The 14,526-nt window shown below is 44.1% G+C and overlaps 1 protein-coding gene across 2 annotated transcripts in view; it reads right to left on the bottom strand.

The window, feature by feature from the left end:
- Positions 1 to 14,526, bottom strand: part of PIK3C3 (phosphatidylinositol 3-kinase catalytic subunit type 3) — a 111,459-nt gene that overhangs the window by 65,279 nt on the left and 31,654 nt on the right. For both annotated transcript variants that reach the window (XM_039362476.1, XM_039362477.1), the window contains 5 exons: positions 11,707 to 11,892; positions 8,232 to 8,386; positions 2,757 to 2,847; positions 1,723 to 1,790; positions 405 to 510 (listed from right to left, as the gene is read on the bottom strand). In XM_039362476.1, coding sequence (XP_039218410.1) covers positions 405 to 510; positions 1,723 to 1,790; positions 2,757 to 2,847; positions 8,232 to 8,386; positions 11,707 to 11,892 — 606 coding nt within the window. The remainder of the gene's footprint in view (positions 1 to 404; positions 511 to 1,722; positions 1,791 to 2,756; positions 2,848 to 8,231; positions 8,387 to 11,706; positions 11,893 to 14,526) is intronic.

Below are 14,526 nucleotides of genomic sequence, written 5' to 3'. Positions count from 1 at the left end.
TTGAAGCACCTACAACTGTGACCGTCATAAATATGAATCAGTTGCCAAGCATCTGAATGTAAACCACAAGACCCTGGAGATGCTGCAACATTCCAGCTGATCGGTGCTTCTTCTGGGCTCAGCAGAAGTACCAGGATCAGTGCTGAGCTCCAGCTGGAGCCTGGCGCTGATCCTGGCGCTTCCGCTGAGCCCTGACAGCCCTGCAGCTCCAGCCGTCTCTCGCTCAGGCTTGTGCGGTGCTGCCACCGGTTCAGCTCATTCCCCTCCCCTGCTACCCCTTTTCTAGGATGGTCGCGTACCACCTGCCAGGCGCCAATGTACCACAGGGGGTACCTGTACCACTGGTTGAAAAGCCCTGACCTATTGCACAAGGTGAAAACAAAACAAACAAAACAAATTCTCACCTTTAAGAGGGCTTGACTAAACCTACGCATGACGTTCAGGTACATTTCATGAGTTTTGGGATCCCTCTGTTGCGTGTCTCGGTCTTCGCACTCAACAATCACGTACCTTTCATGATGGAAAAGAAGGAGGTGGGATGACTGGGGGAGAAAGAGCTGCAAAGGACCAGTTTGAGGAGAGAAAGACATATCCACACGCAGTCCTCGACTTATGAGAATGGGGACCAGAATTTCCATGGCTAAGCAATGAATCACGCTTGATTTGACAATATTTCTTTTGCCACGGTTCTTAAGCAAAGCATTGCAGTTGTTAAGTGAATCACATAGTCATTAAATGAAGCCAGCTTCCCCCCACTGCTTGTTGGAAGCCAACAGGGATGGTCATCAGTGGTGGCCAGTTGAGCCTAGGAAGGTGCAATGGTCATAAATAAATCCCAGCTACGCAAATTTTGATCAGATGACTTTGCTGTGATGATTGTTAAGTAGGAGAACTGAGAAGAAGAAGGAAGAGGAAGAGGAGGAAGAAGAAGAAGAAGAAGAAGAAGAAGAAGAAGAAGAAGAAGAAGAAGAAGAAGAATAGGAGGAGGAGGAGGAGGAGAAGAAGAGGAGGAGGATGGGGAGGAGGATGGGGGAGAGGAGGAGGAGGATGGGGAGGAGGAGGGAGAAGAAGGAAGAAGAAAAAGAAGTTGGAAGAGACCTTGGAGGTCATCTAGTCCAACCCCCTGCTCAGGCAGGAAATCCTACACCAATTCAGACAAATGGCTCTCCAGTCTCTTCTTAAAAACTTCCAGTGTTGGAGCATTCACAGCTTTTGGAGGCAGCTTTTTCCACGGATTAATTGTTCTAACTGTCAGGAAATTTCTAGGTTGCTTCTCCTTATTTTCCATCCATTGCTTCTCGTCCTGCCTTCAGGCACTTTGGAGAATAGCTTGACTCCCTCTTCTTTGGGGCAGCCCCTGAGATACTAGAAGACTGCTATCATGATAACCCTTGTCCTTCTCTTCGTTAAACTAGACATATCCAATTCTAGCAACCGTTCCTTATATACCCTTGTCCTTCTCTTCATTAGACTAGACATACCCAATTCTAACAACCTTTCCTTATATGTTTTAGCCTCCAGTCCCCTGATCATCTTTGTTGCTCTTCTCTGTCCTCTTACAATCTCAATATATTTTTTACAGTGGTGACCAAAACTGGACACCGTATTCCAAGTGTGGCCTCATCATACTGATTAATATCAAGGAACTCTCTATTTCCGAGTCTATTAAAATTGCACCTGTCAACAATTGTCAACCCTGAGACGTTCCATAAGCTTACTTACCAGTACAAATAGTTTGCCAGTGTGGAGTTCTTGCACGCTCGTGATATTAAGAATGTGCAAAGGTCTTGCTGGGAAAAAAAGAAAAGACGTTTAAAAGAAGGGTCAGGAATTCAACAGATTTACCCTGTTTCCCTGAAAGCAAGGCCTACACCAGGGGGTAGGCAACCTCAGCTTACCTGTAATAGTTTTGGAATACAAGAAATAAAGATTTTTTATTATGTTTATTGTGATTTTAGACCGAATATATATGCATATACATGTGTGTAGGTAGATAGAAGAGAGACAGAAAGAAAGAGACGATAGACTGAAGATAGATAGATAGATATAGCGATAGACAGACAGACAGACAGATAGATAGATAGATAGATAGAAAGACATAGTGATAGATAGATAGATATAGACAGAGATAGTGATAGATATAGACATAGATAGATAGATAGATAGTTAGATAGATAGATAGATAGATGATAGGCATATAATAGAGAGATAGATGTTTCTGTGTGTGTATATTTATGTGTGTGTGTATACACATACACACAAACAGACACAGATGTATACACACATATATACATATATTCTGGATAAAATCACATATATATTAACATTATGGCTCAGTGGTTGCCTCCCATTTCGAAGGTTGAGAGTTTCAATCCTAAGTAGAGGCATATATATATGTTGTCAGCTGCCCAGAATCTTCTTGCCATGAGATGGGTGGCAAAGAAATATAATAAATAAATAAATAAATAAAATACAAATTGAGTTTTGCTAAGCAGCGGAGAAGATAAAATGGCGGTGACAATCTTGTAATCCGATCAATCACGCTCGTTAAAAAATCACACACACAAAAAAAAACACAAAACACATACACCTTGTTTTTTTTTTTTTTTTTTTAAAAAAAGCAGAGGGCAGTTTTCAATTGCCCGATTGTGACTAGCGTTTTGACTTTTTCGACAGGCAAAACCACAGAGGCTCTTCCCCACTCGCACAGCTTCATCTGTCTGAAACCGGACGTCAATTCTGGATTCTCTGCTCACCTCGAGATTTTCATTCTCGGCCGATTCTTTTGCTCTGGCTGGTGGCAACGGGGAAGAAATGAGAGGCAGAGGGCTTGTGATGATCTGTGAGCTGAAGAGGGAAAGGAAAAAAAAAAGGAGAGAGAAAATGTTTTATTATTTCTCCAGTTAACCTTCCATGCATTTGCATCCTGAAAAGAGTCCCCCCCCCGTAGAAATCTTATGCGCATTTAATTATTTCAATGTAAGCACATTTATTCAGAAGTAAACATGCAAACCAGTGTCCTGCTGAGCTTAATGGATGTCATTTCCTACCAAGGAGATTTAAAACTGCAACTTCAAATATGAATACCATAATTGCTTCATAATTTCAAATGGTGGGAGATCCCTTCTCATTAAACACCCTGGACTCCAATCTTTCTTTTATAAGCAAGCTGTTTGCATTAGACTGTTCTATCCCAGCCTATAGCCGTTAAAGGCACAAGGACCAAACCCCTGTTGATACAATAGGCTGGAGACTTTAAAACAAAACAAACCCCTTTTAATATGGGTGACAAACCTGCCAAATAGTAATAGTAATAGTAGTAAAGTTGGAAGAGACCTTGGAGGTCATCTAGTCCAACCCCCTGCTCAAGCAGGAAACCCTACACCATTTCAGACAAATGGCTGTTCAGTTTCTTCTTAAAAACTTCCAGCGTTGGAGCATTTACTGCTTCTGGAGGCAAGCTGTTCCACTGATTAATTGTTCTCACTGTCAGGAAGTTTCTCCTTAGTTCTAGGTTGCTTCTCTCCTTGATTAGTTTCCACCCATTGCTTCTTGTCCTGCCTTCAGGTGCTTTGGAAAATAGCTTGATTCCCTCTTCTTTATGGCAGCCCCTGAGATATTGGAATACTGCTATCATGTTCCCCCTTGTCCTTCTCTTCGTTAAACTAGACATACCCAATTCTAGCAACCGTTCCTTATATGTTTTAGCCTCCAGTCCCCTAATCATCTTTATTGCTCTTCTCTGTACTCTTTCTAGAGTCTCAACATCTTTTTTACATCGTGGTGACCAAAACTGGATGCAGTATTCCAAGTGTGGCCTTACCAAGGCATTGTAGAGTGGTATTAATACTTCACATGATCTTGATTCTATCCCTGTTAATGCAGCCTAGCACTGTGTTGGCCTTTTTGGCAGCTGCAGCACACTGCTGGCTCATATTTAGGTGATTGTCTATTTGTGTCCAAAACACAAACAGCAAAAAATCTAAAGGAAGGAAATAGTCCACAGGAAACACGATGCAAACAGAAGAGTAGTCACAAGCAAGACGAACAGACCAGGATCCCAAGAAGTACTTTGCAAACGGTTGCCTTCAGCAACCAGCACCGCCCACACCTCCTCTTTTTATACAGCAGTCCCAAGGCGGTGCCTCTCAGGGCCTTCTCCTTTTACTCTGGAGTTGCCGCATTGACTGCTGCTGATTTACTCTCGCTAACTGACGACGTGTGCGAGCATCAATTAGCACGTCCATCAGGTGTAAGTCCTCCAAGTCTGACTCATTCTCCTCACACACCTGAGCTTCATCAGGAACACGACTGGAGGCCCAGGCTCTGCATCAAACCGTGAGTCCTGTAATTCCTCAGAGCCTCCCTCTGCCCCTGATGGCCCTTCAAATGCCTCCTCCACCTCCTCCTCAGATTCCTCAGACTCCGCTGTTGGGGAGCACAGGCTGGCACGGAATCACAACATAGACAGACTTGGGGATAATTAACCAAGGAGACTACGGTGAGTCCTTAACTTATAACCCATTCATTTAGTGGCCGTTCAAAGTTACAACAGCCCTGAATAAAGTGACTTATGACCATTGGCTGTGTCCCCATGACCACATGATCAAAATTCAGACATTTGGCAAATGACTCATATTTATGACCGTCACAGTGTCCTGGGGATATGTGATCTCCTTTGGCGACCTTCTGAGATGCAAAGTCAATGGGGGAGCCATTTTTGCTAACTTCAGTGATTCCTTTAACAACCAAGGCAGGAAAAAGGATGGAAAGGTCGTAAAATGGAGCAAAACTCACTTAACAAAATGTCTCGCTTAGCCGCAGAAATTTTGGGCTTAGTTTGGAAATGTAAATGTAAAAAGAAGGGACTTTTTATCATTTACGGTGGACGTGTGATAAGGCAAGGAAATATTTGGGTAGGATTCATACATTAGTGCAGAAAATTCTTAAAGTGAACATAAAGATGGAACCAGAAACTTTACTTCTGGGTCTAAAGAAAAGAGAATTGGGGAAAAAAATTGGAACTCTGATTTTATATATATGGTGACAGCAGCAAGATTGCTCTAGGCCAGGGGGTCTTCCAACTTGGCCCTTTTATGACTGGTGGACTTCAACTCCCAGAATTCCTCAGTCAGCAATTTTGATGAAACTGCAGGCTTGGATCCAGCCCAGGGGTCTTCAAATTTGGCATGCTGGCTAAGGAATTCTGGGAGTTGAAGTCCACCAGTCATAAAAGGGCCAAGTTTGAAGACCCCTGCTCTAGGCACAAAAGTGGAAGGATGCCTCAATTCCTACCATAGACGAATGGTTACAAAAACAGCCAAATTGACTGTGCTGATCAAAGGAAAGAACATAAGTACTTTGTTTCTACTTGGAAACCGCGTCTGGACTTTGTGCTTGAGGTGAGAAAAAAATGACGTCATGATTTTGGGTTTTACTGATGAGACTGGTTTGCCGATACAGAAATGGCTTCTGCCTACGACTATAGCCGAGGTGGCGCAGCAGTTAGAGTGCAGTACTGCAGGCCACTTTAGCTGACTGTGTTCAGCAGGTCAGCGGTTCAAATCTCACCGGCTCAAGGTTGACTCAGCCTTCCATCCTTCCGGGGTAGGTAAAATGAGGACCCAGATTGTTGGGGGCAATGTAAATATATATATATACACATTGCTTACTGGTGTACACTGCTTAGAGAGTGCTTGCACTTAAAGCGGTATATAAGTCTCATAAATAAATAAATATAGACATGTAAAAAGTTGAGATTTGATTTCAATGTCCAATTTTACTGCAACAAAGAGAGTTGGAAGTCAATGCCTTTTGTTTATTTCCCTCCCTTTCTCCATACCGTTTTTAATTTTCCCTATCTCTACTGTTGTCCCCTCCTATTTCCTTTTGCGTTTTCACATATTATGTTCTAAATGAATAAAACTAATAAAAAAAGAAAGAAAATTTTGGACTGTTCAAATTCTGTACTTATGGCCATTTGTGGTACGCCGAGGTCAGAGGATTGCATTTTACAACGGATTTCCCAAATGTGCCATTTGCTTCTCATTTCAGCAGAAGCGGTCCATAGCAAACCAGCGGTTCAACTTAACCAACGTGGCATTCATTTAATGACCATGGTGGTCGTTTTACGGCCACAGTGCTCGATTAACAACGGCCATAAACAAAGGTCACTCAAATAGGTAACCCAATTTACAACCATCATGGTTTACAACAGGCATGTCAAACTCGCGATGTCACGTGACGTCGCACGACGTATCAGGACTTTTTTCCCCATTGCTGGCAAATGGGTGGGTACGGTTTTGCCGTGACGCATCCGGCCCACGGGCTGGCAGTTTGACATGCTTGGTTTACAACCATAGTGGGCAGGCTCCATTATGGTGGTAACTATAATAATAATAAAGTTGGAAGGGACCTTGGAGGTCATCTAATCCAACCCCCTGCTCAAGCTGGGAGACCCTATACCATTTCAGACAAATGGTTGTCCAATCTCCTTTTAAAAACTTCCAGTGTTGGAGCATTCACCACTTCTGGAGGCAGGTGGTTCCACTGGTTAATTGTTCTCACTGTCAGGAAATTTCTCCTTAGTTCGAGGTTGCTTCTCTCTTTGGTTAGTTTCCACCCGTTGCTTCTTGTCCTGCCTTCAGATGCTTTGCAGAATAGCTTGACTCCCTCTTCTTTAGGGCAGCCCCTGAGATACTAAAACACTGCTATCATGTCCCCACTGGTCCTTCTCTTCCTTAAACTAGACCAGAGGTCGGCAACCTTAAACACCCAAAGAGCCACTTGGACCCGTTTCTCACAGAAAACACTGGGAGCCACAAAACCCTTTTGACATCTAAAATGAAGATAACACTGCATAGATGCTTTTTTACCTTTATGCTATGTGCAAAACAAAACTATAGTGTGTTGCATTTATGAAATCAATGAACTGCTACAGAGAAAACATTTTTTTTATGCTGGAGAAAGAGGGGAAAAAAAAAAAACCTTTCTCCTTCATCCCAACAGGTGAAAACAATTTTAGTAGCTTATCTACCATCTTTAAATACAGCATAATTATCCCCATACCTCTTAATTAAAAAAAAAATCAAAAGATTTCATTAAACGTTCTTTAGTAAAAGTCCAGTAAGGATAACATATATTCATATTCTCTCTCTTTTTTTCCCCTCTCCCCCTCTCTTTCCTCTTCCTCTCTTTCTCTCCCTCTTTCTCTCTCTTTCCTCTCCCTCTCTCTTTCTCTCCTCCCTCTCTTTCTTCTCTCTCCCCTCCCTCTCCCTCTTTCTTTCTTCTTCCTCCCTCTCTCTCTCTTTCCTCTCTCCTCTCCCACTCCTCTGTCTCTCTTTCTATCTCTTTTCTCTCCCTCTCCCTCTCTCTGTCTCCTCTCACTCCCTCTCTCTTTCTCTCTTCCTCTCCCTCTCCCTTTCTCTTCCTCTCTCTCCTCTCCCTCTTTCCTCTCTCCCCCCTCTTCCTCTTTCTCTCCCTTTCTCTCTCTCTTTCCTCTCCCTCTTTCTCTCCTCCCTCTTTCTTCTCTCTCTCCCCTCCCTCTCCCTCTCTTTCTATCTCTTTTCTCTCCCTCTCCCTCTCTCTGTCTCCTCTCACTCCCTCTCTCTTTCTCCTCCCTCTCTCTTTCTCTCTTCCTCTCCCTCTCTCCCTTTCTCTTCCTCTCTCCCTCTTTTTCTCTCCCTTTCTCTCTCTTTCCTCTCCCTCTTTCTCTCCTCCCTTTCTTCTCTCCCTCTCCCCTCCCTCTCTCTTCTCCCTCCCTCTTTCTCTTTCCTCTCTCTCTCTCCCACTCCCTCCCTCTCTTTCTCTCTCTTTCCTCTCCCTCTCTCTGTCTCCTCTCCCTCCCTCTCTCTCTCTTCTCTCTCTCTCCTCCCTTTCTCTCTTCCTCTCCCTCTCTCTTCCTCTCTCTCCTCTCCCTCTTTCCTCTCTCCTCCCTCTTCCTCTCTCCTCCCTCTTCCTCTCTTTCTATCTCTTTCCTCTCCCTCTCCCTCTCCCTCTCTCTCTCCCTCTCTCTTTCTCCTCTCCCTCCCTCTCTCTCTCTTTTTCTCTCTCTCCAAATGGCAGAGGAGGACTGGGAGCCGCAGTAGAAGGCTGAAAAGAGCCACATGCGGCTCCAGAGCCGCGGGTTGCCGACCCGTGAACTAGACATACCCAATTCCAGCAACCATTCTTCCTATGTTTTAGCCTCCAGTCCCCTAACTAGAGGACTCCCTCTATAAATGCTCACCTACCTCTCTATTTCAGCTGCAGCGACTCCAGAGGCCGTCATACTTTCCGAAACGGTTCCTTGAGTTTCTTTCTTGGTGGGCTCCAATCCACTCTTGATGTCATCAAAATTTTCATATTTCAGAGCTTGGACAAGCTGCAGCAAATACATCAGCAGATCCTGGGGAGAAAACATAGGAAGCGGGAAAATTTGATATATATATTTTTTTTTCCAATGAGAAAGCGGCCAGAAAGGGTTGGGGGCTAGGAAGGGGAGGGGAAAAGAGAAAACAGCATGGTACAGAAAGCCAAAGATGTTTTTTTTTTTTTTTAAAGGAGGCAACTGGACTTTCTTGTTTTTCTTTGAAGACGTTTCGCTTCTCATCCAAGAAGCTTCTTCAGCTCTGAGTGGATGGTGGGGAAATGGAAGGATTTATACTCCTTGCAGACAGCTGGTCATTTGCATTATTTTAGAGCAGTGATTCTCAATCTTTTTAATGCCGCGACTCCCAACCGGTCGTAAATCGAGGACTACCCAACCGGTCATAAGTCAAGGACTTTCCCTGCCCGGGAGCGCCGCACATGCGTGGTGCCGCCCCTGTGCCGGCCAAGGCGTAGCTGGCAAGCGGCAGAGACGGCGCAGGGCGACCACCGGCTGGGCCACCAGCTGGCCCAGCCCAAGGGAGGTAAGGCACCTGCCAGGCCCCACGTGCGCCAGCAACCCTCCCTGCGCCCGCCGGCCTCCCACCTCCCACCCCTGGCCCTCTTTTACTTACATTTTTAGTAGTTGCTCAGCAGGGAGGGGTGGAAACTTCCAGACAGCTCGCCTTCGCTGCAGACAACTTGGTAGGTGCTTCAAGGTTTTTAAGAAGTGACTGGACAGTCACTTGTCTGAAATGGTATAGGGCAGTGGTTCTCAACCTTTTTAATGCCGTGACCCCCAACCGGTCGTAAGTCGAGGACTATTCAACCGGTCGTAAGTCAAGGACTACTCAACAGGTGCAGCACCGTTTGCAGAATGGGGCTTTTGGTGGGCTCAGCAGGGCAGAGACAGCCTGGATGATTCAAGAGAGTCCATTCTATTGGCTTTCAAAAGCCAATAGAATAAAAGGGAATAGCACAGCTAAGGAAAAGGGAGGAAAAAATGGCAGACTGCGTTGTTTGGCGACCCCCGTGAAATGGTCGTTCGACCGCAAATTGGGTCCCGATCCACAGGTTGAGAACCACTGGACTAGAAGACCTCCAAGGCCCCTTCTAGTGTCCTCAAAGTCACCTGTGTGCAGAAAACATCCTGTAGCCAAAAAGGCTCCACACACATTTGCACCACTCAGGTAACCCTGAGGACATTTAGATTAAACCTCCTGGTGGCCTCAACGACTCTCTAAAAGAAGGCAAATGACCATCTGTCTGCAAGGAGTATAAATCTTTAGGGACCCTGTCTCTAAGTGAGACATTTGTTAAATGACTTTTGCTTATTTTACAAGCTTTCCTGCCACAGGTGTTAAGTGACTCATTGCAACTGTTAAATTAGTAACACAGTGTTGGTAAGCCTGGCTTTCCCCATTGACCTTGTTTGTCAGAAGGTCAGAAAAAGGGACCACCAGGACACTGCAACCGTCTTAAGTGTGAATCAGTTGCCAAGAGCCTGAATTTTGATTCATGTGACCAGGGGGGAAATACCACAACGGTTGTCACTGTGAAAATCAGTCGTAAGTCACTATTTTCAGTGGTGGTGAACTTTGAGCAGACGTTAAACAAATTATTGTTGAGGACTAGCTGCATTTTTAGACCTGCAATGCAAGGAAGTAAACCTATCAGATCGGTGTGAGATAGAGGTATCAGCATTCAACTGCGGTGGAGGTTATATGTTAATGGCTAATCTTGTATTTATTGTATGCACTTTTTGCCCCAGTTACTTTGTAGATCCTCATCTGCAAATGATGCTTTAATACTCCAGTTACATAATAATAACAACATAATAAATTGATAACTCAGTTTTTCTGCCCAAGACCACTTTGAAAATTTGAATCTTGCAAGAAAATGCTATTGTAATTATTGACTTTATTCCAAATTACATAGGCAGATATTGCAACTGTTTATTCAATAATAATAATAATAATAATAATAATAATAATAATAATAATAATAATAATAATAATAGTAAAGTTGGAAGGGACCTTGGAGATCATCTAGTCCAACCCCCTGCTCAGGCAGGAAACCCTACACCATTTCGGACAAATGGCTGTCCAGTCTCTTCTTAAATACTTCCAGTGTTGGAACATTTACCGCTTCTGGAGGCAGGTTGTTCCACTGATTAATTGTTCTCACTGTCAGGAAGTTTTTCCTTAGTTCTAGGTTGCTTGTCTCCTTGATTAGTTTCCATCCATTGCTTCTTGTCCTGCTTTCAGGTGCTTTGGAGAATAGCTTGATTCCCTCTTCTTTATGGCAGCCCCTGAGATATTGGAATACTGCTATCATATCCCCCCTTGTCCTTCTCTTCATTAAACTAGACATATCCAATTCTAGCAACCGTTCCTTATATGTTTTAGCCTCCAGTCCCCTAATCATCTTTGTTGCTCTTCTCTGTACTCTTTCTAGAGTCTCAACATCCTTTTTACATCGTGGTGACCAAAACTGGAAGCAGGATTCCAAGTGTGGCCTTACCAAGGCATTGAAGAGTGGCATTAATACTTCACGTGATCTTGATTCTATCCCTCTGTTAATGCAGCCTAGCACTGTGTTGGCCTTTTTGGCAGCTGCAGCACACGGCTGGCTCCTATTTAGGTGATTGTCTACTAGGACTCCAAGGTCCCTCTCACAGTAAATACATATTTGTGTCTTGTTTGTAATTCTTATTTTCTTGTGTGGTTTTTTTTTCCATTCTGTATAAAATAAAATTTTAAAAAAAAATTAAGAAAAACATGAGAAAGATGGTTCTGTCACTTTCTCCCAAGCACAGGAAAAGCAAGGGGTGGTGATGGTTCTACCTAGTGATGACATGATAGCAGTCTTCCAATATTTGAGGGGTTGCCACAAAGAAGAGGGGGGAGGACAACCTATTTTCCAAAGCACCTGAAGGCAGGAGAAGAAGCAATGGGTGGAAACTATAATCAAGGAGGGAAGCAACCTGGAATTAAGGAGAACCTTCCGAACAGTGAGAACAATCAACCAGTGGAACAGCTTTGCCTTCAGACATTGTGGGTGCTCTAACACTGGAGGCTTTTAAGAGGAGACTGGGCAATCATTTGTCTGGAATGGTATAGGCCAGGGGAAGGCCACCTTGGCTCTTTTATGACTCATGGACTTCAACTCCCAGAATTCCTGAGCCAGCCATGCTGAGGGGAAAGGGAGAGGTTTCCAAGCTAAGCCAGGCTGGCTCAGGAATTCTGGGAGTTGAAGTCCACGAGTCATAAAAGAGCCAAGGTTGCCTACCCCTGGTATAGGGTTTCTGCCTGAGCAGGGGGTTGGACTAGAAGACCTCCAGACCTGTCATTCTGTTACCTCATCATCGGCCTGCTGCAATCTGGCCACAGCGTAACGGCGCACCGTTGGGTTGGTGAACTGTGAAGACAGAAGCTCTAAGGAGTCTTCGACGTCCATTGGCTTCCATTTGCCCAGGAGTTCCAGAGCTTGTTTTGCTTCTTGAGGAAGATGCCAGTTGACGCACTTCAAAAATTTGGTCAATGCCTAGGATCAAAAGTCAGAAACCCATCAACAGGATGTCAAGGGATCGGATGTTCTTGCTTTGACAACATATGGAAATGCAGCCATTTTCCTTCTTATGGTTTACTCTTAGAATTAGAGTTGGAATTAGATGATACTGTGGGGAGGGAGGAGGAATGTCCATGGCAGTTTAGTCAGACATAACAATATTGTTACTAGTGTGAGAACCAAGGTTTTTGAAATAAGAGATGAATAAGAAATGGCGGGCGGGGAAGTGGAAGGAAAGCCTGCATTTCAAGCTAATTGGAGAATGTGATTTATGACTGTTAATTACAGGAGGGAATTGTGCTTTGATACTATGGGCTGAGGGGAGGGGAATTCAGATTTTGGCTTAAGCTATGTACGTGCCGCTGCTATGCTTCTCGAATAAAGATTCTTTAAGGTAAACAATGCCTCGAAGTTCTTGGAAGAGTTTCATCTGTTGGAACTATGACACATCCTTTGTCCCAATTTGGAGGTGACATCAAATAAGAGCAGGGTGGGATTGGTGTTGGTTTTTTTTGGGGGGTTGTTTTTTTAGTGGAACTTCAGAAGAAACTGTGGGCTGATCTGACTGATCTGAGGAGGAGGAGGAAGAGGAGGAGGAGGAGAACTGTGGGGTCCTTGGTGCTCTCTGAGCTTGGTGGTTTTTTTGCAGACATTTCATGAACCAACTAGGTGACATCATCAGTTCTAGTAGAGAATGGGGTTTGTGGAGAGGAGGAGGAGGAGGAGGAGGAGGAGTAGGATGACGATTGTGAGGTCCTTGATGCTCTGTGAGCTTGGTTGCTTTCTTGCACACATTTCATCACCCAACTAGGAAACATCATCAGCTGGAATTGAGTGGGGTTTGATCTCCGCACTGATTATGTTACCTAGTTAGGAGGAGGAGGAGGAGGAGGAGGAGGAGGAGGAGGAGGAGGAGGAGGAAGAGGAGGAGGTCTGTGGGGTCCTTGGTGTTCTCTAAGCTTGGTGATTTTCTTGCAAACGTTTCATTACCCAACTATGAAACATCATCAGCTGGAATTGAGTGGGGTTTGATCTCCGCACTGATTATGTTACCTAGTTAGTAGTAGTAGTAGTAGGAGGAGGAGGAGGAGGAGGTGGTCTGTGGGGTCTTTGGTGTTCTCTGAGCTTGGTTGCTTTCTTGCACACATTTCATCACCCAACTAGGAAACATCATCAAGGACAGCACAGCTAGCTAACACGGTCATAAAATGCAACATCGCAAGACCGTGCTCGTCCTTGATAGAAGTTCCAAAACCTCCAGTCCCAGTTGTTCAACGAATCATTGTAGGTCATTAAGCAAGAACGTAACTTGGTTTCTCTTTGCAACCTCCAGCCAGTTTCCCCATTGACTTTGCTTGTAGGAAGGCCCAGAAAAAAGATCACTAATGAAGAAGGAGGAGGTTCTGTGACTGACATATCTTAAGTAAGAGGACTGGGCATAATTATCACTTTTTCAACACTGTGGTTAAGTTTGACCAGTTGCTGAATAAGAAGCCACTGAGCAAGGATCAGTAGTACTGTATCTCCCCAAATATAAGACACAACCAGAAAAATAAGCCCCAGCATGATTTTTTCAGGATGCTCGTTAATATAAGCCCCAACCCCCAAAACTAAGCCCCAGTTAAGATAGTCAGCCAGACGGATGCATTTAATACCATATTTCCCCGAATATAAGCCCTACACAGAAAATAAGCCTTAATACATCTTTTGGAGCAAATATTAAATTATTTTCATGGAAACATGTATATGCGATTTCATTCACTTAGGAACTATACAGCGTTCAACTATGATCCAACTCATTAAGGTCTCCAGGAGAATAATGGCTCTTTGAATCGTATTTTGCTGCACTCTGGATGTTTTTTTGTTTGTTTGTTTGTTGTTGTTGCATCCAAATGCATTTTTAATTTTGCCTATTCCTGAGGGATGCAATGCGCAATGAAGGGCACATAAATATTTTAAATAAAGAAATCCATATTCATTGGTATTTCACAGAATGAGTAATCTCTGTTGTTATTGGGATTTTTTTTAACAAATCTGAAGTTTTTTTTTCTTTTAAAGCCTCAAGAAACACTGAACAGGGGTCTTCAAACTTGGCCCTTTTATAACTTGTGGACTTCAACTCCCAGAATTCCTCAGTCGGCCATTTTGATGAAACTGCCGGCTTAGATCCAGACCAGGGGCCTTCCAACTTGGCCCTTTTATGACTTGTGGACTTCAACTCCCAGAATTCCTCAGTCGGCCATTTTGATGAAACTGTGGGCTTGGATCCAGACCAGGAGTCTTCAAACTTGGCCCTTTTATGACTGGTGGATTTCAACTCCCAGAATTCCTCAGTCGGCCATTTTGATGAAACTGCGGGCTTGGATCCAGACCAGGGGTCTTCCAACTTGGCCCTTTTATGACTGGTGGACTTCAACTCCCAGAATTCCTCAGCCAGTACGCCTGGCTGAGGAATTCTGGGAGTTGAAGTCCATCAGCCATAAAAGGGCCAAGTTTGAAGACCCCTGGTTTAGAACAGCGACAATGCGCTTAAATTCCTCTCCTTCTTATGAGGAATCATAGGTACGTTGTGCTTGTCCTCGGTATTATTGCTGTTGAAAAACCCTCATA

Source organism: Crotalus tigris, unplaced genomic scaffold (assembly GCF_016545835.1).
Source record: "Crotalus tigris isolate CLP2741 ecotype Arizona unplaced genomic scaffold, ASM1654583v1 scf7180000019466.1154592, whole genome shotgun sequence".
NCBI classification, from domain to species: Eukaryota; Metazoa; Chordata; class Lepidosauria; order Squamata; family Viperidae; genus Crotalus; species Crotalus tigris.
The sequence above is the reverse complement of the archived record's forward strand: the minus strand, read 5'-3'. Positions and strand labels throughout refer to the sequence as shown.